The sequence below is a fragment of the Mesoplodon mirus genome (assembly GCF_964341445.2).
Source record: "Mesoplodon mirus genome assembly, chromosome: 9".
Taxonomy (NCBI): Eukaryota; Metazoa; Chordata; class Mammalia; order Artiodactyla; family Ziphiidae; genus Mesoplodon; species Mesoplodon mirus.
In genome coordinates, this window is record NC_138985.1 from 97,945,800 (window position 1) to 97,971,679 (window position 25,880).

Here is a 25,880-nt window from a genome sequence, read left to right on the forward strand (position 1 = left end):
CTAAAGAAATGCAAAGTACCATAAAACACTAGTATGAACAATTACACACCAACAAATTGGATAACCTAGAAGAAATGGATAAATTACTAGAAACACACAACTTACCAAGACTGAATCATGAATAAATAGAAAATCTGTACAGACCAATAAGTAGTGAGGAGACTGAAACAGTAATCAAAACTTTCCAATGAAGAAAAGCCCAGGAACAGATGGTTTCACTGGTGAATTCTATCAAACATCTAAAGAAGAATTAGCACCAAGCCTTCCCAAACTATTCCAAAAAACTGAAGAGGAAGAAACACTCCCAAACTCATTTTACAAGGCCAGCATAAACCCTGATACCAAAGCCAGATAAGGACACTACAAGAAAAGAAAACTACAGGCCAATATCCTTCATGGATATAGATGTAAAAATTCTCAACAAAATACTAGCAAACTGAATTCAACAGCTCATTAAGAGGGTCATACACCATGATCAAGCAGGATTTTATCCCTGGATGCAAGAATGGTCAATATACACAAGTCAAAAAATATGATACACCACATTAATAAAATAAAAGACAAAAATCATATGATCATCTCAATAGATGCAGAAAGAGTATTTGACAAAATTCAACATCCTTTCATGATAAAAATATCTACATTATCCATTTTATTGGCTCATAATAATATTTTTTAAAATAGTATGACATTTGCTCTTCTTATTTTGTAGAAAAGCACAAAGAAGTTAACAAAAAAGTGTATCCCATCCCTGGTACCCCACATTGACCTGTTTGTAAAATTAAAAGAAACACATCTATGAGATTAGAAAATTCAAGCTACAAAAGTTACAAAATAAATAGCGGAAGTTGAAAGCCACCCTTCCTTTCCTAGTTTCTCTTCCCAAGGCTCTATTAGTTTCTTGTGAATTCTTCAAAACATGCAAAATTACTATATATACTTATTTCTATTGTTCTATCTCTCTTTTGTCTGTTAGTTTTTAACACAAAAAAAGATCACGTTATACACAGTTATTTACTTGGCTTTTTTCACTTAATATATATTGGTGATCATTTTTTAACTGCAAGGTAGATACATCTTTCTAACAGCTACATAAAAAAATTACTTGTTAGGATGTGCCACAGTTCTTTAAGATGGATATTTTGGGGGTGTTTCTAGGGTTTTGTTTGTTCATTTGTTGTGATTTTACTATTACCAAAAGAAGAACATCTTTGTACTTACCTTAAGGAGTTTTGCCAGCATATCTATAGAGAAATCCTTTTTTTTTTTTTTTTTTTTTAATTTGGCCGTGCCGCACAGCTTGCAGGATCTTAGTTCCCTAACCAGGGGTTGAACCCCGCCCTCAGCAGTGAAAGCACAGGGTCCTAACCACTGGATCACTGAGGTATTCCCTACAGAGAAATTCTTATGCATTAGGGACTGGGTTAAACAATATGTATGTTTTACATGTTCACAGAAAAGTTGCACCAAATAACATTCCAACAAAAGTGTTTGAGAGTCCTTGTTTCCCAATATTCCCCAAGCATTGGTTATCAAACTTTTTAGTTGTTGCCAAACAAATTATAATTGGTATCTTGAAAAAAAAACCCAACACCACGATGGCCCAGTTGGTGTCCTTGATGTGACCTATTAGCTCAGCATGGGGGAGAATCCTCCCTTAACTCCATGCCCCACCCCCAAACTCCTTGAGAGAAAGAGAGACTGGAGGAGCCTTGAGCCCCCTGGAGGTCAACAACATGGAAGCCAAGAATATCAGCAATTTGACCTGAGTGTGTGTTCATGTGCCTTTTGAGGCAGAACTTCTTCGGACCCAGTGCTTACGGGTGGCATTACCTGGACTCCCAAGAAGATGCAGAGGTACCATGGTGGGATATCCAGGATGCTATAAGCCAGGTGGCTACTGCCGAGACCCCTAGGCTGGCCATCCTTCTTCCTGCCTTGGTCACCTTCGTGGGAGTTGAGTACACCATCACCCCTCTGCTGAGAACAAGAGAAGAACACATTTGAGCATTTCAAGAGGAATCAAGGGGACTTTTGATGCCGAAACCTCGGCCTCTGTGCACCGGTACTGAGTCAAATCTCAGAGACAGAGTTTGGGGTGAATTTGAAAAGAATAACTTTATTATTTTGCTAGGCAAAGGGGGATACAGTGGTCTCCTGCTCTCAAAAACTGTGTGTCCCAACCTGGGAGGATTTGGTGAGGAGTTTTAGAGCAACGGTTCAAAGGTGGATTTGCTGATATGATTAGGGTGTGTGCAGGGCCTGCACTCCTTTAATCTGATCTCAGGTCATCTGATGAGTTTCTGTGGTTCTTTTAACCTGGCCTCAGGTGGTCTTCTTGAAGAGCTTCTCTGGTTCCTTTAATCTGGAATGAAGAATGCTAACATCTTCCATTTATTGGGGGTTTTAGTTCTATTAAGAGCTCAAAAGATATAGTTATGTGTCTCCCTTGAGGCTGAACCAGGACCCTGTCCCAAGGCTGCACTATGGTTTCTTGGCTATTCCTCCCTTGTCTCTGCATCCCCCTCCCTTCCCTGATTAGCAACTGTTTGAGTCTGCCCTTTGGGACTCAGGGAAGGTCATGGAAGCTGGAGTCTGTTGCCTACAAACAAGGAACGGGGAACACGGAAAGGCTTCCGTGCCCAGGAGCCCCCTAGGGTCCTGCTCAGTTTCACTTTCTGATTTCAACCAGACAGATGGACAGCTTTCCAGAGGAAAGAGCGATAGGATAGAGATAACTGCTGGCCCGCTTGGGATTTCTAGGTCAAAAGACCAGTGATTTTCTATATTATACATCTGCAGCAAGACCTCCACATGCAGTCTGGGGCCAATCAAGAGAGGTGGGTGCCTTGCCTGAAGCCCTGGCAGAGAAGAAACTTTGTGGAGGAGGGAATGGGGGTCAACTCCACGGTCAGGAAATGGGCAGGTAAATGGGGATTCTGGCCCAGAACAGTGTAGCTGCCCTTGCATATGCTCCTACAGGCCAGCCTTGCGCCAAAGCCCTCATCACAGCATGTTGATTATAATGGATGGGCTGTTTCCTTATCCATCTCTTCTGCTGGGGTGTGAGTTCCTAGAATGCATTCACTGTGCCTTATTCTTTTTGTCCCAGCTTCTAGAACAGTCTGTGGGCTCAGTCTGAACAGTCTGAGTGTGTGGATGAATGAATAGATATAACACAAATGTAAATAAGTGCAGGGCATACAGAATGCTCTAGGGTCAATAGCCAAGTTACATTCCTACCAGTTTAACCCCCAATTAACTTTGAATCGTAAACCTTCTCCTCCAACTTATTGGCTATATAGTTTACCAAACTTGGGCAGATTACTAATATTTTTAAGCCTCATTTTTCTGATCTATATAACAGAAATGTCAATAACATCTACTTCATAGCTGAGGCGGTCCTCCTCCTCCATGGGGTAGGGCACCAGCAAATCGGATCCTAATTCTTTCCCAGTACTCGGGGCCCACATCACTGGCAATGGAGAAAATGGCCCAGCACACTGAGCCTCCAGGCAGCCGGAGGAACCCAGGGCCGTGGTCAGGCTTGCTGATCGTGGGTGGGCTGAGCCAGCCACAGCACAGCTCTGCAGAGTCACATTGTTCCTGGGCCTCAGAACAGTGTTTGCTCATTAACCTTCTAGCATTTAGTTTCTGAAACTTAAATGTAAGGATTTTGTCTCTACTCATCTATTTAGCAATGCCTGGAAATAAGCATCCCAAAACTGTTCCAGGAAGCATTCCCTGACTTCACTCCACCCCAGCCTCAGACCAGACGAGGCCTCCCCTCCTCAGAAGCATGTTTACTACAGCCCAGAACACACCTCACTACCATCATTTGTCTTCTCGTCCAAAAGGCCATAAAGTCCCAAAACTACTCCATCTCTAGCAGTTAGTGCTCACAGCACTCTCTGTTGAGCTATAAAATAAATGAACCCACGTATAAAGTAATGACCATAAAGAATTTTTCTCACGGATTTTTAAAAATAAATACTTAACTGGTTAGAATTCTTTGGAAACAACACGCTGATTTTTTTTTTTTTTTTTTTTTTTTTTGCGGTACGCGGGCCTCTCACCGTTGTGGCCTCTCCCGTTGCGGAGCACAGGCTCCGGACGCGCAGGCTCAGCGGCCATGGCTCACGGGCCCAGCCGCTCCGCGGCATGTGGGATTTTCCCGGACCGGGACACGAACCTGTGTCCCCTGCATCGGCAGGCGGACTCTCCACCACCGCGCCACCAGGGAAGCCCTAACACGCTGATCTTATTTAGACTCCTGAAAAGAAGGAGGCACTGATGCTACTTGGTACTTGGGTCGCACAAGAAGGACGGCTGGCTCTGCCTAAGGAAGTCAACGCCAAGCCAAAGATGGCCGGGAGGCTGCTGGAGGGAAGTCTGGAGCACTTATCGCGAGGTTTTAGTGAAGGTGTGGCACAGTCAGCGAGCACGACAGCGAGAGCGGGAGAACAGGCTGAGGAAAAGAGGAGGGGCAGAAGGAAAGAGCGGCTGGCTGATTGGCTGGTTGGCTGGTTGGTTGACTGATGCTGGGTAGGCTACACAGAACAGCGGAGTGCGCAGTTTGGAGTGGGGGAGACGTGGTCTGTCATTCCCCTGCTTGGCAGCCATAGGCACTTCACTTTCCCTCTCCCAGCCTCGGTGTCCCCTTCTAACTCTGGGATGGTTGCAAAAATACTGGAAGTCTGTGTGGCTGCCTGTTACGTGCGCCGGTGATTGAGCTCACCGGGCTGGGGCAGGTACAGCTGGCAGCAAACTCACCTCATACCTTCTCCCAGGACCCGTCGGAATTCTCAGAAAGGTGATAGGGAGGGAAACACTGACTGAGGGAAATGTTAGTTTGGGGTCTTTTTTTTTTTTTTTTTTCCTATTAAGAGTCAATGACTCAAAGAGTGTTCTCAGCCTGATGACCTCTGAATGTTCTAAGTTCTCTAGATATCAACTTGGACCATCTGAAGGTTATGGAAACCACTTCTGTAATCGCTTTAAAACAGTTTTCTGGGAAATAGACCTTGTATGAGGCCCCACATGAAAAAAAAAAATAGAACTGAGAGTGGGGAAAAACTTGTCTTCGTTGAGAACGGCTGGTTCTTCTCTTCTGATAAGAGTGTGAGACTTCTGTGAAATCCGTCAGTCATGGCTGGTAGAAAGCATAGGGCCTGATCAAAATATATCTTTTGTTGTAAACTACCTTACGTCACTTATGCAAAGCACTGGGACCAAAAAAAAAAAAAGCAGGTACACAGTGTACCTGAGATTCCTGTGTGTCAGAGATGTCACTAGCATATTACAGACACACATAGAAACAAGTGACATCCCAGAGGTATCTTAGAGCAGGGGCTTCTCAGAAGGAGGTGGAAGAAGTCCCATCTCAGGGCATATCCGGATAGGGGAAGCGCCTTTATCCCAGGAGAATCCCTGGGCGGGAAAATTCTGTGAGTCTTAGAGCAGCAGAAGAATGCCTACAAATCCCTTTTTGAAGGAAGAATGAACTCTTAACGGAGCTTCCCTGCCAGTGAGCACTGGTGTGAGAAGGGGGGCCATAAAGTCTCCTGGTTGGAATTGTCTATCAACTCAGCACACAAGCTGTAATTTTGCCAAAGGCCTTGCTCCAAAGAGGCATTGTGCTGAGGCTTGGCATTTTATAGTGCTTTACAGTTTGCAAAGACCTTCCAATGCATCCTCTCATTTGATTCTCACAACCCAGTTCAAGGATGAGGAGACCGAGGCTCAGTGAGGTTACAATGAGGAGACTGAGGCTTGTCCAAGGTCTCCTTGTAAATGGGAGAATGGAACCCTCCTCTTTTGGTGTCGAGGGCAGTTGCTGGCAGGTGCGTCCCTGTGAGTACAGGGACAGCTCGCCAGCTCTCAGGAGCAGGCCAGCAGAGCAGCAGGAGACTCTGCTGCAGAGGGAGCAGCAGTGGGAAGGAGGGTGCCTGGGGGGGCAGTGAATCCCTTGGCCCTCTGACTCCGTCCATCCCCCATACAGCCTCCCACTCCCCGATGTGCCCCTCTAGCTTTGCTTCCTAACACTTCCATTCAGCTGACTCTAGCCAATGGGATTGTCCATATCCCTCCACACGTGGCCTCAATTATCCTGCCTCAGTGCCTTTGCTCACCTTGTGCTCCCTACCTGATCCCCATGACCCTGCTTCCCCTAAACCCACCTTCAAAGAGCTCAATGCCTCCTTTTCCTTTACCTCTTCTGCTTCCCCCACCCGATATGATTGCCCTCTTTGTACTCCCAACACATCTTGTCGCTCTGTTATGTAATTCACCATCTTCTCCCTTGTATCAGATATACTTTTTTATACCCCGCTTTCCCCTAGCTAGGCCATAAGCTTTCAAGGTGGGGAAGCTGTCTTCTCCATGTTTATATCCCTAGAAGACTCTAGCAAAGCAATATGCACTTAAAAACCAAAAACATCTCAGAAAATGGCCCCTTAATCTGGGTGCTGAAACCGAGGCTTTGAAGAAAATGACAAGACAAAAGCCACTGAAAAAGAGTCAGATGTGTCCAGACTCCTCCACTCCCCACTGGCCTCAGGTGAGCCAAGGAGGTGGGAAACAGCACAGCCTTCAGAAAATGGAGTCTTCAACTTATTTCCCAAGATTTTTTTTTTTTTTTGGCTTCCATAAGGTAGTGGCAGAAGTGTTTAAAAAAAAAAAAAAAAAAGGCCCAAAATGGAGTCACTTATGCTAAGCCCCATGTCAGCAAACCAAGACTTAATATCTCACCTAACTGCAGTTTCAGTCTCTCCCAGGAATATAACTTTTAACCAGTCAGTCTGGAATTACCTGGTCAGCACTAGTGAGCTGATTGATCTGCCTGGTAGACACCTGCTTTCAGGAAAGTGACCTCGCCTGAAACAATCCGCTCTTTGATAGAATAACTTCCTTGCCCTGCCTCCTTCTGCCTATAAAACTCTTCCATTTTGTACAGCTCCTCAAAGCTCCTTTTTATCTGCTATGATGGGATGCTGCCTGTTTCATGAATCATTGAATAAAGTCAATTAGAGCTTTAAATTTACTCCGTTGAATTTTTTTTTCTTTTCTTTTTTTTTTTTTTTTTGTGGTACGCGGGTCTCTAAGCGTCGTGGCCTCTCCCGTCGCGGAGCACAGGCTCCGGACGCGCAGACCCAGCGGCCACGGCGCATGGGCCCAGCCTCTCCGTGGCACGCGGGACTCTCCCGGACCAGGGCACGAACCCGCACCCCCTGCATCGGCAGGCGGACTCCCAACCACTGCGCCACCAGGGAAGCCCTGAATTTTGTTTTTTAACAGAAGGAATTCTGAGGAGAAGACAGGAGATTTCTCTCAGGTGTCTTCCACAATATTCCAGAAGAGATGGTCAGGGTCTCTTTACCTGAAGGCTGACCAGCAGTGGGCAGGGTCTGACAGCCTGGCTCCAGGAGATAGTTCTGAGGGCCCAGCCTAGGTTCGTGGGTAGCACCTGTCCCACAGACACTATGGCTGCGCCTGGTGGGGGGAGGCTCTTTCTGGCTACGGTGGGCAGAGGGTCCCCACTCAGTCCCCCCTGTTGTTTTAGGTGGCCAAAATAGGTTGGAGAGAATGGTGGGACCAGGGCTCAAGGACGAGCTACAGAGGTCTCCAGATGGGTTACTGTCACTTTACTTCTTTGGGCCTCAGTTTCCTCATCTGTAAAATGGGAACAGAGGTGCATGCTTCATTGGTTTGAAGGTAGAAAACAAAGTACATAAAGTGCCTGGGGCATACTGGTTATTTAGTAAATGTTAGTTCTCTCTCTCTCTCTGTCTCTCTCTCTGCTTCCCTCTCTCTTTCTCTTTGTTTTGCTTCAGAAAGGGCTTCTGATCAAAGAAATCATAATGCTGAGAAACCTACAAAACAAACATTTAGATTCAACAGAGTAAAGCAAAGAGGACTTTTCAGCTCTCCTTTCTTCCTTTGTAATTCATTCACAGAGTTTGGCACCCAGGGAGGAATCTTTGCCTCTGTGAGGGTGAGGTTGTGAGGACAGCTCTAATAATTCAAAGTCTTACCTAGAACATGAGTCAATGTCCTTAGCACTAAAAATGAACCCGCATTAGGACTTCATGCTGGGACCCCCTCCAGGCATCTTTCCTCCTTTCTGCTACCCCACCCCACCCCTTATGTTTCCCTCTCTTCTACCAGCGCTCACCAAGGGCTTGGGGTGCTCACAGCTGGTGACGGCAGAGTTCATGGCCGCTTAGGGTCTTCTCCTGTTGGCTTCCTCTCAGAACAAAAAAGAAGCCGCTCCAGGAGAGGAAGGTTAACTTCTCACCGCCTGCCAAAATAATCAGAGAAAGTCGAGGATCTGGGCCAGCTCCGGGGAGGGTGGGGCCTCCAAGCCCCACCTGCTGGTCTGCAACAGACTCCCCCTCCAGCCCTCTCCGGTCACACTGCAGGGGACAAAGGTGCCTTCAGTGGCAGGGAATGTTTCACAATTTGATAAGTATGGTTAATTGCAGGAGAAGTTAATGATCCCTCTTGGTACCAAGGAAACAAATCAGGGTGCAGCCTGTTGGGATGCGGCAGGAGAGCGCTTTCCGGAAGCCAGGTTTCCAGGGGCAGGAGATGAGGGGGATGAGGGTGAGGCTCTGGGCCGAACATAGAGGCTTTTCTGTTTTCTAAAGCTGATTTCTAGTGACTGGCTGAGCCGGAATGAAAGCATTGCAAAAGTAGCGCAAGTAGCCTGGCCCCTGAGATGTACTAATGCAGTCACTAGTGAGGGAAAGGTATTACTGCTGACCTGGGAGAGGCCACTAAGGCTCATGGCGGGAGCAAAGGCCTCAGGTGAGAGACGGAGGGAAAAAATGCTCCTAATCCTTGGGTGCTTGTCTCCCTAATACCCAGAAACTTCTAATAACCCCCCTTTCAGAGAGACAAGTCCGGGAAGGCATAGTCTTGCTCTTATCCTGCACAGGGCACTAAAACGCTCCTCCAAAACTCTCAATAAACCTCACTCTATGAAGTCCAGTGCAAGCAAATACCTGCTATTCATAAGGACGGAATGTTCTGGAATGGGTGGCACTGGGTCTCAAGTTTCGGGAAACACACAGGGGGACACACGTAGACGTTGATGGGAATCGGTCCAAGAGGAAGCCCTGAAAAACACAACAATGAGAAGTCTGACAAGGAAGGGGACAGAGTGGACTTAGGCTGTGACAGAAAAACCAAGGTTAGAAGAAGAGAGTCAAAGGTCACTAATTACTGAATACTTAACTTTGCACTGCACTACACCTTTTTTTTTTTTTTTTTTTTTTTTTTTTTTGCGGTACGCGGGCCTCTCACTGTTGTGGCCTCTCCCGTTGCGGAGCACAGGTTCCGGACGCGCAGGCTCAGCGGCCATGGCTCACGGGTCCAGCCGCTCCGTGGCATGTGGGATCTTCCCGGACCGGGGCACGAACCCGTGTCCCCCGCATCGGCAGGCAGACCCTCAACCGCTGCGTCACCAGCCCCCCTGCCTTTTTAAAATCTTACTTAATGTTCACAAGAAACTAGCATTCACATCCTTATTTTACAGGATTAAAAATCCTGTAAATTCAGGTTTTTTAAGATTAAGAAATTTGGGTGTCGATGGGTTAAGCTATTTGCCCAAGATTCATTGCAAATACAGGAGCCGAGATTCAAACCCAGACAGTCTTGTTCCACAGCCCACGGGGCTCAAGGAGATGCCCAACGGAGGCAGGCAAGCGCCCTGGGTCTGAAGATGCACAGGGTGAGGCTCAGAGGAGATGGTCCAGGGAGTGTGGCCAGAGGGGCTTCCCCATGCTACCTGGAAAGGAAACACAGATCCTCTACAAAAGGCACCAGGGGCTCCAAGTTCACCTGAGAAGGGAAAGTGAGGCTGCTCGGCTCCAGGCGGCATGGGTCCTGCAGCTGTCGGGGTCCCCTGGGCACACTAAGTGTGCAGTTCCCAGGGCGGGTGAGGCAGGAGGTAAGGAGAGAGACCAGGTACCAACATTCACGTGGACAGTGAAGACCAACAAGCTTTAGCTGTTGCTCCAGGAAGGCCAGGCTGGGGGGGGGGCGGTGCAGGGGTCTGAGGGGGGACTGCCTGCACTACCCCCAGCCCCCCTACCCTCACTAGACCTGTGGGCACAGGCAAAGTTGGGGTCACGCTGGACATCTCTTTTCCCCGTCACCTTCTGGGACGGCACGGAAGGAGGGGGCTTCTCAGACTCTGCCCTCCCCACACTGAAGGTCCTTCCTCACTCCACTTCGCCCTTTCCTCTCCCTACCGTTGGCTGGGGTGTACAATTAAACCCCTTTGTAACGTGCGACAAAATGGTGCGGGGTTAGCTACACAACTGAGGCAAAGCAGAAAGATGGTCTCCTGTCACCCCTTCGTTTGGCTGCCTGTACAGTGTGTTCAGAGCCTTCCTCCCTCTTTATCCTCAGGTTCTCTCTTCTGAGCCTGACTCTGTCTCACACGGTTCTTTGTACAGGTCCTCCCAGCGTTCAGCCTTTGGCTTGCGGTCACTGCTGCTGCCCCCACCTTGCTCAGCAGCTCGGCGGCGGAGCCAAGCCAGTTCCTTTCCTTTTCTTCCACCTTCCACGCCTTAGAAGTCACTTCCAGGGAATTCCCTAGCGGTCCAGGGGGTTAGGACTCGGCAATTTCACTGCCGAGGGCCCGGGTTTCGTCCCTGGTCAGGGAACTAAGATCCCGCAAGCCGCGCGCCTCAGCCAAAAAAAAAAAAAGTCACTTCCACAGACTAGTCCCTCCACTCATCACCGGCCAGGCCCGGCTTTGAAACAGGAGGGAAGGGAGCAGGGCACAGCCTTTAAACAAATGACGTAGCCCTTAAGGGTATGACATAAACTGGCTAGAACCTACTAGGTCCAAGATGGCTGAAGATTCGACTCCCAGTAGCCCTTGAGCCTCGCTATACGCTCATTATAATATATTAATATGCTAATGACACACCCACAGGCGCCATGGCAGTTCTGAGGCCGACCATAAAAGGCTAAAAAGTGGGCGGTGGTCCATTTCCTGGAAATCCCCACCCCTTCTCCAAGATAGTTGAAATAATCCTCCCTCTCATTAGCCTATAAAATACCTAGCCAATAAAAACTAACCACTCCATATTTCGGGGCTTCTCGCCTTCTGAGACGGCCCACGCTGTGTTTGTGGAGTGTGTTTCTCCCATGGCTGCTCTCACTTTCCGAGATGACCCCATGCCCTGAGGCCACTCTTGCCTTTTGAGACTGTCCGCATTCTATGGAACGTGTATCTCTCTAAATAAATCCACTTCTTACCTATCGCTTTGTCTCTCACTGAATTCTTTCTGCACTGAGACATAAAGAACCTGAACTTCAGTAGGTCCTGAGACCAGGTGTGTGATTTTAATTAAAAGACAGTGGGTTCAAGTCCCAATCTGGGTTTTGGCTGGGTTCAAGTCCCATCTGAGTTGTGCGGTTTCAGCTTCTGCTACCATTTCTCACCCCAAAGCCACGGTGGTACCCGCAACTCTCCCATGGTCTCAGCTGCCCCAGCTGGTGGTCCTGCCCTCCCTCCCCAGCTGGAATGATCCTGCTACCCCATACACACGCCAGCCTGAGGTTCGCCACACACACCCAACACGTTCACATGTGATTATTATGACGCTGTGTTTCAAGTTATGGAAATCTAGTTCTAATAATTAGCTCTCGCAATGAGAGAAATTGGTTTTAAGAACGCGGAGTCTCTCTGGGAACCCATGATCTTTCCTCAAACACATGAAAGAGTTAAAACTCTTCTATTACATTTGCACACATAAACTTCTAATCCCAAATTTGAGGCAGTTCCTCAGACCCCAGTCACTTTGGGAGGAGAAAGGCACTGGACCTCTCCATATGTAATGCATAATGGCCCCACCGAAAGCACCATCTTTGTGTGGAGTAAGCTACACAGGGAGGCTTGACCTGGACCTTTTTGCCGTTGAGGGCAGCTAAATTGGCTGTTGGCTGTCATAGGAGGGAATCTGCCAAGAGACAGCCATGGGGCAAGTCACACCTGACAGCAAGAATGAAGGAGGCCAGCAAGGTTTCTCAGAAGGTCAAGCTAAACTCAGGGTGCACCTCTTGGTTTTGCCATTGAGAATCCATTTAGCTTCCCCTCATTTTCCTCTTGGGAACCATCCTGACCCACAGCAACCAGTCCATGGGCTTCAGGCAGAGTTTACTCTGCCCCGTGGTGCCCTGCATGAGGGTGAGGGGCCAGCTGGAGCACTGCAAACTCCTGGCCACAGCCTTAGATTAGCAATGGTCATGGCAACCAACCAGAGACAATAGATTCAATGGAACTTTGCTGGGACTCTGGGGAGAGAGGCATTCTCTCTCTCTCACTAAACCTGAACCTAAAGGATGCTGGTCTGTAGCTGCTGACAGCCATCTCATGATACATAGACCAGGTCCCAGTGATATTTGAATCTATACATCAAGCCATACACCTCTGCTAAAAAGTTCTCTTTTTGGCTTAAACAAATTTGATTTGTGTTTTCTGTCATCTGCAACCAAAAAACCAATCCACAACTTATACTTTTATCTCCAGTCCTAGACTGGTTCTAGAATAACTTATACAATATTTGCCAACAATTTACCCTTCACCAACAATGATTGTTAAATTTCAAGGGCATTAAAAATAACTTAAACATCGATTCCAATGCTGACCACCTCAACATGTTTCTACACAACAGAATCAATTGTCTAAAATGTGACAAAAACAACCCAAGAGAGTACTGAGGAAACAATTTAAATACTACTTGTCTCTGAGATGCTTCATTCAAATGAAAACCTAATTCATTAATCTTATACTCTTGATGTGAAAGGCCAAGAAACCAACATTAGTCGTGGAGGCTGGGGGTTTCTAAATCTTTATCAAGCTCTGACTTGTTTTAACAGAAATTGAAGGTGTAGAATTTTAGGTTTGTATTTGCAAACTTATTTACTTCAAATTTTGATACGTGCAGCTTGGGAAAGCTGCCTCAAGTGGATTGTGGCTTTTAATTTATGACCTCCTGGTCTAAATAATTCCCATACTCATGCTTAATTAAATCCCCGTTTATAATGCAGGGATTGGCAAACTATGACTCATAGGCCAAACCTGGCCCGTGGCCCATTTGTGTAAATGGAGTTTTCTTGGAACACATCCACGCCCATTCATTTATAGATTCTCTATCGCAGCTTTTGTGTAACAAGGGCAGCGTTGAATAGTTGTGACAAGCCAGAAAGCCTAAAATAATTTATTATCTGGCCCTTTATAGAAGAAGTTTGTGGATTCTTGTTCTGGGACACCAGTCCAAAAACTTTAAACATCTTCAGCATATACTTTTTCATCTATAATTATACAATGGAGGTATGATTTAAATAAATAAATTTAAACAAAGTATAACTAAGAACTTTTTTAAAATCTTATTTTCTGGACTTCCCTGGTGGCACAGTGGTTAAGAATCTGCCTGCCAATGCAGGGGACACACGTTTGAGCCCTGGTCCGGGAAGATTCCACATGCCGTGGAGCAACTAAGCCCACAAGCCACAACTACTGAGCCTGTGTGCCACAGCTACTGAAACCCACGTGCCTAGAGCCCGTGCTCTGCAACAAGAGTAGCCCCCACTCGACGCAACTAGAGAAAAGCCTGCATGCAGCAACGAAGACCCAATGCAGCCAAAAATAAATCTTTTTAAAAAATCCTATTTTCTCTTTTTTTATATATCATTTTCAGATTCTTTTCCATTATAGGTTATTACAAGATATCGAATATAGTTCCCTGTGCTACATAGTAGGTCCTTGTTGTTTATTTTATATACTGTAGTGTGTATCTGCCCTATTTTCCCTTCTTCAGTTGATATCAGTCTTTGCTTTTCTCTTCCAAAGCTCAACATACTACGAGCTTTCCTTTGAGTTCACTCTTCCAGAGCCCAGGTATGACTCCAGGGCTGCTTGACAGTAAGAGTCACATGTTCTGGCTTAACAGGAACATATCAGGCAACTTGCCAGTTATAATCTTTTTTCTCTGTTCTTGTGTAACTAAATGCTTCTGCTAACCCTTCAGCTTGTCTCTGTCTCTCTGTGTCCATGTCCTTCTGTTGGGCAAGCCAGGCCCAGGGAAGAATATCCAGGTGGGGTCCCAGGAGACAGGGCTGGACTCCTGGATGAGATGGTACTGACCTGGGGGCTGCTGACTGTAAAACCAAAACCTGAAACCAGCTTTTGGAGAGTGGGGTTGAACACCATTACTCTAATACAACCAGGCAGATTCCAAAGTTAGAAAACAGGTTGCCAAAATTTAGCTGCTGCTCCAAGCTGCCCCTTGCCCTGCAGCCAGCTTTGGTGTCTTTATCATTCCAGCTCTTCCTACGGCACCCTCTGCTACCCCCGCTGCCGGGTCAATGAGACTTGGAGAAGAGGGTGGGGCTGGATGGGCAGAGACCAATGAAAGTCAGATGGGTTCTCATGCAGAGACACCTCTGGCATGAGAGGTCCTGGGTTTTCAGACTCCATCAGCTTGAAGTGCCCTAACTGACCTTTTCCCCAGGACTGAGCGCCATTCTGCAGCCTTCTTGGGTCACCTCGTGACCCACATATTCCAGAGGGCAATATTCCAGAGCCCTTCTTGGCAACTCATAACTCACCCTGCTACTGCCTGGCCGTTAGAGGATCTGGGAAATCAGAGGATGCCTGGTAGGTGTAAATCAAAGGCTATGAGTTAGCATTCTTAGTTGCAAGCAACAGAAACTGACTTTGACCAACTTAAGCAAAAAATGGGCAGTTATTTGAAGAGCACCGGTAGCTCAATGAATGAAGAGTTGACCAACCAGGAGTTGGGAAGGATAGCAGTAGTGGGTCTAGGGTCAGAGCAGAAGGAACCCGGACTTTCTCTTTCGGGGTATTACCTTTGGGTAACTCAGCCCCATCCACCGTCTCTTCCTTGTGCAGGAGACGGGATCTGATTGGGCCCGCCTGGGTTATGTGCCCACCCCTGCAGGCAGCCCATGGCATTAGGGTGGAGGTGGGGTCCTGCAGCTGGCAGCTCTCTGGGAGGCGTAGAATGGGGAAGGGGCAGTTTTTCCAAAGGAAAGGGAAGCAAGGCAGGAGGAGGATGCAGGAAGGAGGCGGCCACTTGGCACCGTCACCACGATAGGGAGCATCCTGGGTGGGGGAGCCCAGCAAGTCTTCCCACGCAAGTTCTGTGCTATTGCAGCAAGTGAACCGGCCACGTGGTCAGTAGGCAGTACAACAGTGGGGTGGGCCTGCTCCTGTGCTCCTGCCACGCAGAAGCGCGTTCCACCTCTACCCGCCACTAAGCACACACCTGGAAAGGGATTATCTGCTGCCCTCCCCCCTTCCCCAAGAAACAGAAGTTTACTGTAGCTGGTACACCCTGGTTCTGCACTATTAATGCGTGTTTTCTGTGCAGACGTTCTCCTCTCCCCACTCTCCACCTATTCTAGATGACACAGCTCGAAGGCAGGCAGGCAGGAACCCTGAACTGATACAGCTTTAGAACCACACAGTTAATTTCTTGCACCCTTTGATTTTCCAGACGGAGAGTCCTACCCTCCAGTGTGGGAACTCCCCCGCTGGCTGAGGCTCCTCAGGCAGAGGTGACTGATCACAGACCCGAAGGAGCACCATTCACGGCCGTGGGGAGCCGGATAGAATCACACGCAGCAACGTGGAGCCTCTCAAGGACAGGGTTCAGGGTGACTCCCCAGGCTGCAAGAGGGGAAGGGTCCCACAGAACACTAAATGGCTTGAGCAGATCCAGGGACAACGGCAGGACAAAGAGAGGGGGTGACGCAGACTGTTAGAGGCTGCGGACCAGATTCAATCCTGATTCACAGGAAAAGACTAGAAGAAGAGGGGCATGGAGGATGCAGGTTAAGCCCCCTGTGCCAGACTTGGAATTTCTAAAAGAACTAACCCTCTTCCTGCAGAGGGAAGGGGCCATTCCAAGAGGTCTCTAGGGCAGAGGGGTGTTTACCAGAACGTGGCACTGGCTGGTACCAGGCAGGTGTCACCGGCCATCAGGCGGGAAGAGGGGCGCTTTACTGGAGGGGCCCTCGGTGCCCACCCAATGGCAGGGGCCGGACCCAATGCAGAAACTGAGTACAGGGGAGGATTCTGAACCCACAGCAAAGCTGGAGCAAACGAGCCAGGGTTCCAAGACAGCTCTTCAGAACATAGGGCCTGTGAGGGTCCTTTTTGTCTGTGCTTCCAGGAGTTTCTGCCATTTCAAGGGCAACTTGACCCATAGGCTCATGAACTCTCAGCTAAAAGTGTGGAAGTGAGGTGTGTGCTTGGGAAGGTCTCGGGAGACCAGGGGCACAGAGGCAGGAGCCATGAGGGTCCCACACGATCCTAGCCCCAGCTGACCTCATACCCCTGCGATGGCAGCCAGCTGAGGCCCAGGGACAATGGCTGGAAGAAGCAGATGCGGCTGGAGACTGGGGGCAGGAAGCAGCCCATGTTTACTTGCTGCCTTTGAGGCAGAGACCCCAGGGAATAAAGCACCCCCTTCAGGTGAGACACTCAGAGGCTTATCCAGATTCAAGACAAGTTCTGCTGGGCCCCTGGGTGGGAAGGAGAGGAGGAGGGGTGGGCACGGTGCCAGGAGGGGGAGGAGAGCTCTTTGCCCAGGATCCAGTCTCAGCCAGCTGTCCTGAGAGACCCTGGGGAGTGGCTCACCCACAGAGCCAGGCACAGTTTGTGCGGGGCAGAACCAGTGTCTGCTCCCCCCACCCCCTTCTTTGTTGGGACATAAGACTTATTAGGAAGATGCTGTGGAAGAATGAAGTTTTGGAAATAATAATAGTGCTAGATTCCTCAGGCCAAAAAAAAAAATCACTATTTATAAAGGGAAGGATTTCACCCTGCAGGTAGTTGAGGGGGTCAATGATGAGGGGAAATGGAGAAAGTCAGAGCCTTGGAGGGTGTCTTCAAGAGGTGGCTGAGCCCCCCTTTCTGAGGGAGAGTCCAGTAAGAGGACAGCAAGACCCAGAAGGGACCATCTGCATGGCAGGTCCAAGTGGCAGGGACCCACACTCCACCCTCCCAGGTCACTGAAGCAGCTGAATGATTCCTGGATCCTCGAGCCAGAGCATCAGAGAATCAGAGGTGATCATGATGGCTGATGAGCCTGAAATGACAAGAGCCTTCTCATGGGGACATATGTGAACTGAAGAACATGGACCAGAGAGACAATAGACACCTCCGGGGACACCTGAGAGCACAGGTGACTCTGGGCCAAATGGGGCCTTCCCTAAAGCCTTGGCACTCCCAATGTGCTCCCGAATTTAGCCACAAACTCCAGGAAAGGGGGAAACCCCAATCCAAAGGTTAAACATCTGCCATCCCAGTAGAATGGAGGGTCACAATAAAAATGAGTGTTTTCTACTTTTGGCCCACCTGCATTTTTCTGATTGAAATTCATACTGGTTATGGACACCGTAAGGAGAAAGGAAGGCTGAGCCTCTGTATAAGTAGAACATTTCTCCAGGAGTAGCAACTGTGGCTGTGTGGGCCACGGGCAAAGCAGAGTCAGTGTTTGTCTTCCCCACACGCCACCTCCGTGCTCAAATCAGGGACTAGTTATCATGGAGGGGGCCCGTGGTTGACCCTCCATCACACCATCCCCTATGTTGTACGGGAGACAGTGGTGTCCTGGCACTGGGCTCCATCGTAGTTCCTCTGCTATCCAGGGGTGGATGGCAGCAGAGGGGGTGGGAGCCCAGGTCTGAGGACCCCACCCAGCTCCTGTATGTCTTCCCCACTTGAGTGTGGGCACCGGCTCCTCTTTGTGAGCCAGCTGCAGCAGTTGTGGGAGCCCAGGGCCAGAGACCTTCTAAGATCTGTGCTATACGCTGAATGTTTGTCCTCCCCCCACATTCATATGTTAAATCCTAATGCCCAATGTGATGGTATTTGGAAGTGGGGCATTTGGGAGGTGATTAGGTCATAGGGATGGAGCCCTCATAAGTGGAGTTAATGCCCTTATAAAAGAGACACCAGAGAGTTCCCTCACCCCTTCTGCCACGTGAGGACACAGCAAGAAGGTGGCCGTCTATGAACCAGGAAGTCGGTCCTCACCAGACACTGAAACTGCCAGCGCCTTGATCTTGGACTTAGCCTCCAGAACTGTTGTTAAAGCCATCTGGTCTATGGTATTTCTATTATTACAGCCCAGACAGAGTAAGACAATCTGGCATGTGTGGAATTCCCTTGTGACTGGCTTTACAAGAAGAGAGTGGCTCTGGCCTCTGGGCGTTTTTCTTTGCTCAATTTCTCTCAATAGGTGTTTGACCTAAATACTTTTTGCACGTGGTATCCGTCTTCTCATCGATCATTTCTAAGGGAGCTGAGTAGCAGTGGAGCTTGGGCTACACATTAAAGATGCTTCTCCTGAGAGGCACACAAGGTGGCCGTCATGGGTGGTTTCTGCCCAGCTCTGACGAAGACCCACGTGAACTCAGTCCTCCACTGAATGTCAGCCTGGCAAGATGTTCAAAGGCTGATTTCAGGGCCCACTAGTGTGAACATTGCTTCTCCCTTTTTTGCCTCCAACTTCTTCTTTCTGGGAAGTAGAATTCTAGATTATGAAAGCTGAAAGGAACTATAGAAGAAACTAAGGTCCAGAGAAGGAGGGAACCTGCTTGGTCCACATGCCTCATCTCAGTGAATGACACCAGCATCCACCAATACCCAAGCCAGAGCTCAGTTCACCATATGCAAGTCTTCCCAAGTTCTACCAAATTCATCTTCTACAATAAATATATCACATGTGTGTCCAGTTCTTCAATGGTAGCAAGTATATTCATTTCATCTAAGCCAACTTCATTACATCAACTCTTCAAACATAAATCTAGTCATGTCATTCTCCTTTTTAAAACTCTCTCTTACTCGCCCATGCCCCGCAGATACAGTCAAATGAACACTTAGCCTGGCCTATGATGTCCTCCAGGATTGGCTCCTCCAAGCCCCATTGCTCCCCGTCAGAGTGTCTGGCACACACAGTAGGTCCTCCATGAAGAGCAGTTGGATTGAATCCCATTATCCAGGCCTGTTCAATATGTCTCAGTCAATAACTTGTGGCTGTGAACTCTTGGGCCAGGTCTTTGTCCACAAGGAGGTGGACTCCAACACCTCCCCTTCCACAGTCCACAGGTTCTGGCTACAAAACCATAGGGGATGCCTGAAAGCACAGGTTCCGGTCTTGTCTACCTGAGCCCAGGATTGACACCATGAGATGGACTACTGGTCGAGGAGCCCCCCAGGGCATGAGATGCTGCTGTTACAGGGGGGAGGAACTGGGCCGGGTTTTCTCTAGAACTTTAGAAATCTCATCTCCATTTCAGAGGATGACACAGCCCCTCAGAGAGGGGCATAGCTTCACCAAGGTCTTTGGCCTCCATGCTGGTTTTAAGATGTACCTGGGACTTTGCTTTCATTCAGGTAAGAGGAGGCCGACAGATTAGGAGATGACTGCCATTGAAAAGGTAGTTTGTTACAGTTCCCAAGAAGCGGGGCATGGCCCACCACGTAGGGTCACACAGAGAAGCACCTGAGTCAGTCACGGGGCAGAATGAGGGAGGGGAAAGCTTGGGCAAAGGCCTGTCTTGTGTTTTTTGCAGGAGGGAATGGGTGAGGGAGGGTAAGTAGCTGAACAGGCTAAAGATTGGTTAGTGTGAATAATGCTGGGGGGCTCTGGGGCTTAGGTGCCGTCACCACTTGTGTGGTATCTTGCCCTGGGAGGATTAGGGCAGGGGGGATGGATGGTGGCTTGGCCGGATGAAGGAGGTGGCTGAGGGTACGCTCTGGATTGGATGGTTAGCGTATGAAAGGCACACTCATAAGTGAGTCATTTGCTTATCTCTAAGAGTTGGCTAGCCCTGAGAAGGGCCGTCTTCCTCTGGCCAGTGAGCCCCAAATGCCGGGAAACAAGAAACTATAGTTAATGCAATACTAGATGGAGAGGTTTTAAGTGTCTCACAGTCTCACTGCTCACCAGAGCAGCTCCTTGGGGGGTGCTACCTTTGTTCCCATTCTTTTTGTAATGACCCCAAAAGTCCGTTCTTCCATGAAAACGGCTCATGGAGAAGGACCATGGAAGGCTTCTGGGAGAGAGGAGTGAGAGTCCTAAATAAAACATTTCCTTGCCATCCTTCTGAAACAAGATTTGCAGTTTGGTGGGAAAAAATAGACTGATGTTGGAGTGGAGGTAGAAGGAGAGAGGTGCCAGAGAGCTCAGAAGAAAGTGGCTACAAGCTGGCTTAGAGCCCAGGAACGTCCCTGCGGCTTGAGTTACCTGCTCCTTAGTCACCTGGCTTTTGATCTGGGATCAAACTGGACAGTCGTAAAGGTCAGTCCTTGCTGAAATCTGTCTCCTTCCCTCCCTCAGATCTGCTCTGGGCTGGAGCAAAGCATGTAGAGAACTGGAAAGTGGGGGGCGGATACAGCTGCTATCAAAGCAGAGGAATTTCCTGGCGGCGCTCTCACTGCCGAGGGCGTGGGTTCAGTCTCAGGTCAGGGAACTAATATCCCGCAGGAAAAAGAAAAAGAAAAGAAAAAAAAGCAGCACAATCAGGCTTAGTGACTTGGATTTGTGGAGAAGGAAGATATTAAGGGATTGCGTCAATAGCTCTGAAAACTATAAACAGGAGTGGGGGGTGGGAGGGGGGTCGTTCTGTCAGGGCGACTGAGGAGTGAGTCCCCCAACGCTGAGCTCAGAGGTATAGTCAGTTCCGTGTCTCACGGAATTTTCTTTGCAGGAAACTTGCACACATCTGCATAAGTCTACATACCCTTCTGATACTGTCTGGTTTCGGTTTGGGGTTTTCTCTTTCCCAGGATCATGAAAGGGCTGGACCTTTATCTGCCCTGTGTCTTGTGTCCTGGCAAAGTCCAAAAGCCGCTCTGGTTGCTGCAGGGGATGTGAACGAGTTTCCTGAGCAACTCCACTCGCTGGGCTGACACTCAGAAGAATTTGGGGGGTAGGCTCAGAAGTCCCCAGAAGGGGTCTAAGAGGTCCTGGGCCACCAGGTCAAGCATACTTCTTCTAAGACAGTCTGGTAAAAGTGACTGCAGTGGCCAGGGCACCCTCATTGACCAGAGGGCTCTGGTGGGTACTGTGGGTGTGTGTTTGGAGGATGGGGGCAGGTGAAGAATGATAAACTTGAAATGGTGGAGCAAGGCAGGTAGAAATCAAAAGGCATCGTAATGGTGGGTTCAGCGGTGGCTGTTTGGGGCAAGCATGTTATATTTTTAGGCTCAGGGACTTCCCTGGCGGTCCAGTGGTTAGGACTCTGCGCTTCCACTGCAGGGGACGTGGGTTCAGTCCCTGGTCAGGAAACTAAGGTGCCACATGCTGCGTGGCCGAAAAAAAAAATGTTTTAGGCTTAAACCATACACTGTATAAGTGTATGTGGAGGCTCAGAAGCTGGCGAGTCAGAAGTACAGTGTAATAATCTTGGCATAAAATGATCAAGTCACGGAAGAAGCATTTGAAGAAACCTAGACCCAGGCCAGGACAACCCTTGTAATAAGAGCCTCCTGATGCACCTGTCGCTCAGGTCTTACCTTCCCTCCTGTCTCAGAAATGGCAAACACCAGCCCTCACAAGATATCCTTCCCCTCAGTGAAGCCCTGACCCCGTTATTTCCTCAACCTGAAAGTTAGTTGTTTTAATGCAACACAGCACCCTGCTCCCCAACACTGAAAAGTGACCAGCCTGGCCCCCCGAACTGTCACCATGCCTCCAATAATTAGCTTAGAACGTGTTCCCAGACCAATGACCGCTCTGGGAACCCAGATGGGGCACTTAGCCCTTTAGAGAATAAAAGAGATGATTCGAATCCAACAAAATGGTTTTGGGAGGGAACAAAGAAACACGTCCTGCGGGGAGGGTTGCATTTGTGCCGGATCTTGTTCGGTCAGGGAGGGCTTCGTAAAGGAGGCTGGGCTGGGAGGGATGCTGTGGGGGGCTGTGCAGTGGGAGAACCGGGGGGGCTGGTGCTGAAGGCACAGAGGTTCCACGCCTGCCCTCTCTGTCCATCGCCCCCCACATCCCCTTGGAGCGGCCCCCGTTGCCATTCACAGGATGGTTCTGTGGGGCGAAACCATGTCATGGTTCCAGTGGATGGCACTTTGGCTGATTTTACACTTGATAACACACTTTCTTCCATAATTGTTTCCTGGCATAGAGATAAGGGAATTGCTTCACTCAACCCTAGGATGCCCAACGGAAGATGAAACAGATCCATATACCAACTTGGGGATGGTGGGAACTGTCGAGTGACTTCACGGAGATCATTTGGGATGTTCTGTGACAGAAATGCCTGTGGGGTTTTCTGCCCTGAAATATGTTTTCTGCGGGACTGGAGGGCTGCTCTCTTTGGCATCAGTTCTCTTAATTCTGGCAGTTCCTCGGCGTCTCTCTAAAGACCCCTAGGACCCAGGCCGCTGCCCTCCTCCTTTCAGCTCGGACATCATCAAGGCAGGCTCAGGCCACTCTCTGGGCTCTGATGCTGAGTGGGGTGTCAGCTAACAGGCTGCACTGTGCTGACCTGTCCCTGGGGACAGTGGTGCAGTCTGGAGTTCCAGAGGGTGAGCACGCAGCACACCAGCACACGGTGAACTCTCTCCATGCCCGGGGGGCACACCAGGGCCCTCAGCTCTCGTGGAACTCCTGAGCCCTCTGAGGATGGCTTCCACGGGGCAGTGAGTGCCTCGGTCGTGGGCGCTCACCTGGCTGGCTCCGCTGTCTTCGCCTGTGCTGACCCTGTGGGTGGATGGCCCTGAGGAAGCAGGGGAACAAGGTCTCCCACACTCCTCCTTGCTCACGCCCGTCTCCCTGTTCAGATTTTGCAGAGGATGTGGTAGGTATGATAGGAAGACAGTAGAGCTGGGGGCATCGTGGCTGCAGGGAACTGCTGCAAGCAGAGAGTGCCAGCAGGGAGGGTCCCCGCCTGCACCAGGGGCCCTACCGGCAGCTCCGACATGCAGCCACCTGCTTCAGGGGCCAAGCGGCCCGCCCTGCTGCTCAGGCCTCAGAAGACATACCTCCACGAGGGCCCCTGAGCCTGGGATCCCCGGGAGAGCCGGGAGGAGCAGCAGCAAGATGCCGACCACCTTGGATGGAGGCATCCCTCCGGGTTCTGCGATGAGTGAGGCAGGAGATGGGAACTGTCGCTCCCTCACAGCCATCTGTCCTGCCTTCTCCATCCCCCCGCGAGGCCCAATCCAGACCTCTTCTAGGATGGCTGGAAAGTACAGGACCCCAGCCCGCGACTCTGGCTGCAAGCTCTGCCCCTGTCAGCAGCCTTCACTGTGTCAACAGTGAGGTCCTTCTTCTTTTTTTTAAATTTTATTTTTATTTATTTATTTTTGGCTGCATTGGGTCTTCGTTGTTGCGCGCGGGCTTCCTCTAGTTGTGGTGAGCGGAGGCTACTCTTTGTTGCGGCGCACGGGTTTCTCATTGCAGTGGCTTCTCTTGTTGCGGAGCACGGGCTCTAGGTGCACGGGCTTCAGTAGTTGTGGCACGTGGGCTCTAGAGCGCAGGCTCAGCAGTTGTGGCACATGGGCTTAACTGCTCCGCGGCATGTGGGATCTTCCCGGACAAGGGATCAAACCCGTGTCCCCTTCATTGGCAGGCGGATTCTTAACCACTGTGCCACCAGGGAAGTCCCAGAAAGGTCCTTCTAACTCATCATATCCTGTTCCTTAAGGGAACTGGACTTAAGGAAGAAAATGTCCTAAGAAGGCCGTGAGGATCAATAGGGAACTGGATACACTCTGTCCCTATAAATCTTTAGAAAGAAGACTGCCTGCCTACCATTGACTAGGGGCAACTGGGGACAGCATGGCTGTGAAGACCCCGCACCCTTAACATCTGAAGGGCCCAGGGCACACGCACAAAAGGAGCCTACATACTATATGTCTACGTATTGGAAAGTTACAAATCAAGCTGACAAACTGTGAATAAATCATTTCTGTCATCCCACCCTGACACGTGCACCTTCATAACAACCTGGGAGCTGGTTTGCATTTAGAATTCTCTGACTCCTGGGCTTCTGTGCTCAAATGCAGTAGCACGGGTGAACAGAGCAGGCCTCAGCTCACAGCCCAAGCCCTGGCTTTCCTCACCTCCCCCCCATCCCACACCTTGATGGCCTGGGGTGGACGCTCCATCTTACATCCAAGCTCTGCCCACCCTGCCTCATGAGCCATCGCCCTCAGCCACCCCTCGGTTGGACGAGGGCTGCACAGCTGGCAGGGAGTCCTGCACAGGCTCTGCTAGTGGTCATTTGGGCAGGAAGGCCAGGATCTGGGAACAAGAGTATGTGCCTCCAGGCTGTCCTGTCCCCTTGGTCCCACAGACTCCTGCCCCCTGGGGAGAGGGCATACCTAGAGGAGGGCCGAGAGGGCCCCTCCAGCCAGGGCCGAGGCAGGTACTGGGCAGGGCAGGTCAGCCACTCACTCTCTCTATCAACAAGCAACCAGCAGGTGGACTTGTGAGCCTCGGAAACGGTGCCCTCTGTTCCCTTTCCAGGTCCTCCTTCTCATCCCTGTTCGCCAAAACTCCATCAGCCAGACTCCCACCAGGAAACAGAGGAAACGATCACATTAGATCACCTGCAAAGATGGAGATAGGATATAAGGCAACCACAATGGATCTGTAGTAACCCAGGAGTAGCAACAGTGGAGGAACCGTTTCCACCCTTGGGCCCAAGGACAAGGGGAAGGAAGAGGAATTGAAACCCAGGAGGAGAAAGTCCTGTTGAAAAGGATGATTGGAGACATGCAGGGGCCTTTGGCTGAGAGCTACAACAAGGCCAGGGTGCCCCACGGGAGGAGGCCAGGAGACTAGGGTCATGGCCTCGCTCTCCTTCTTCTCTCCAATTTCCTAGGGGTGCTCCCCATGGGCAAAACCCAACCCAAGCCAGAGGGCACAGGTCAGCCTCCCTGGGCCAAGTATAGGGTGGAAGAAGGGTGAGCTGAGGGTCTAGAAGGGCAAACGGGAAATATCTGGCACAGACACTAGATAATGACTCCGATAGAAAGGATCAGTAACAGGAGAAGAAAGGTGGGCCTTTGTGAACAGAGTTTGCTCTCATGATCAATTACGACTGAAGTCTTGATAACAACATGCTACAGGGTGATTGGGCATAACTGGCATGCAGCTTCCATAGACGATGCTACACCAGTGTGTCCCAACTCTGAAAGGGTGTGAGTCTGCTCAGAGACACCCAGCCACGTGCAAGACTGAAACCAGAATCCTGGTCCACTCCCAGCCCACAGCTTCTCCCACATCCCTCTCCAGGGCTGACAAACGAATCCCACAAACAGGTAGGGAGGGAGAACAGGTTGGGGGAAAATGGAACCAGGTTTCATGTACGTTGGGTATGAAGGGACAGTGGACATCCGAGTGGAAATAGCCAGCCAGCCAGCAGTTGGACATGCAGGACCAGAACCCACAGGAAAGGCTTGTTATGTGCTCCCTGCCCTTAAGCACCAGACCCAGATGGGAGAGGTAACCTCTCCTCTCAGCAGAGCTGGCTCAAGGACCAGCTGCCCACATGAGGAAGGAGCATACCACCACTCCTCCCATCTTTCCTACCTACTTGCTCAACTCCCTGGCAACTGCCCCCCACACCCAGACCTTTCTCCTGCCATCAGTGCACCGAGAAGGCAACTGCCCTTCCCTTAGTTCATCAAAAACCTAACGACAAGCAGTATACATGTAAAAGGACCAGATTCAAAATGAAACATCATAAAACCTAGACAGGCTAAATTAAAAGTAAAAGGCATGATGCAAACCACTTGGTTACTAAAGTGGAAATCCTACATGGTTTTCCACTGAAATGTCCTCTGATCTGAGAGCAGAGGC

At 49.7% G+C, this 25,880-nt stretch overlaps 1 protein-coding gene across 3 annotated transcripts in view; it reads right to left on the bottom strand.

Annotated features, from left to right (window-relative positions):
- Positions 1–8,297, bottom strand: part of LOC309810439 (solute carrier family 23 member 2-like) — a 51,747-nt gene extending 43,450 nt beyond the window's left edge. For 2 of the 3 annotated variants that reach the window (XM_082632454.1, XM_082632452.1), the window contains exons 1-2: positions 8,174–8,297; positions 1,834–1,980 (exon numbers count right to left, since the gene is read on the bottom strand). In XM_082632454.1, coding sequence (XP_082488580.1) covers positions 1,834–1,980; positions 8,174–8,215 — 189 coding nt within the window. In that variant the 5' untranslated portion in view covers positions 8,216–8,297. The remainder of the gene's footprint in view (positions 1–1,833; positions 1,981–8,173) is intronic. The other variant, XM_082632453.1, reaches the window with a different exon arrangement.
- Between the last annotated feature and the right edge of the window lie 17,583 nt (positions 8,298–25,880).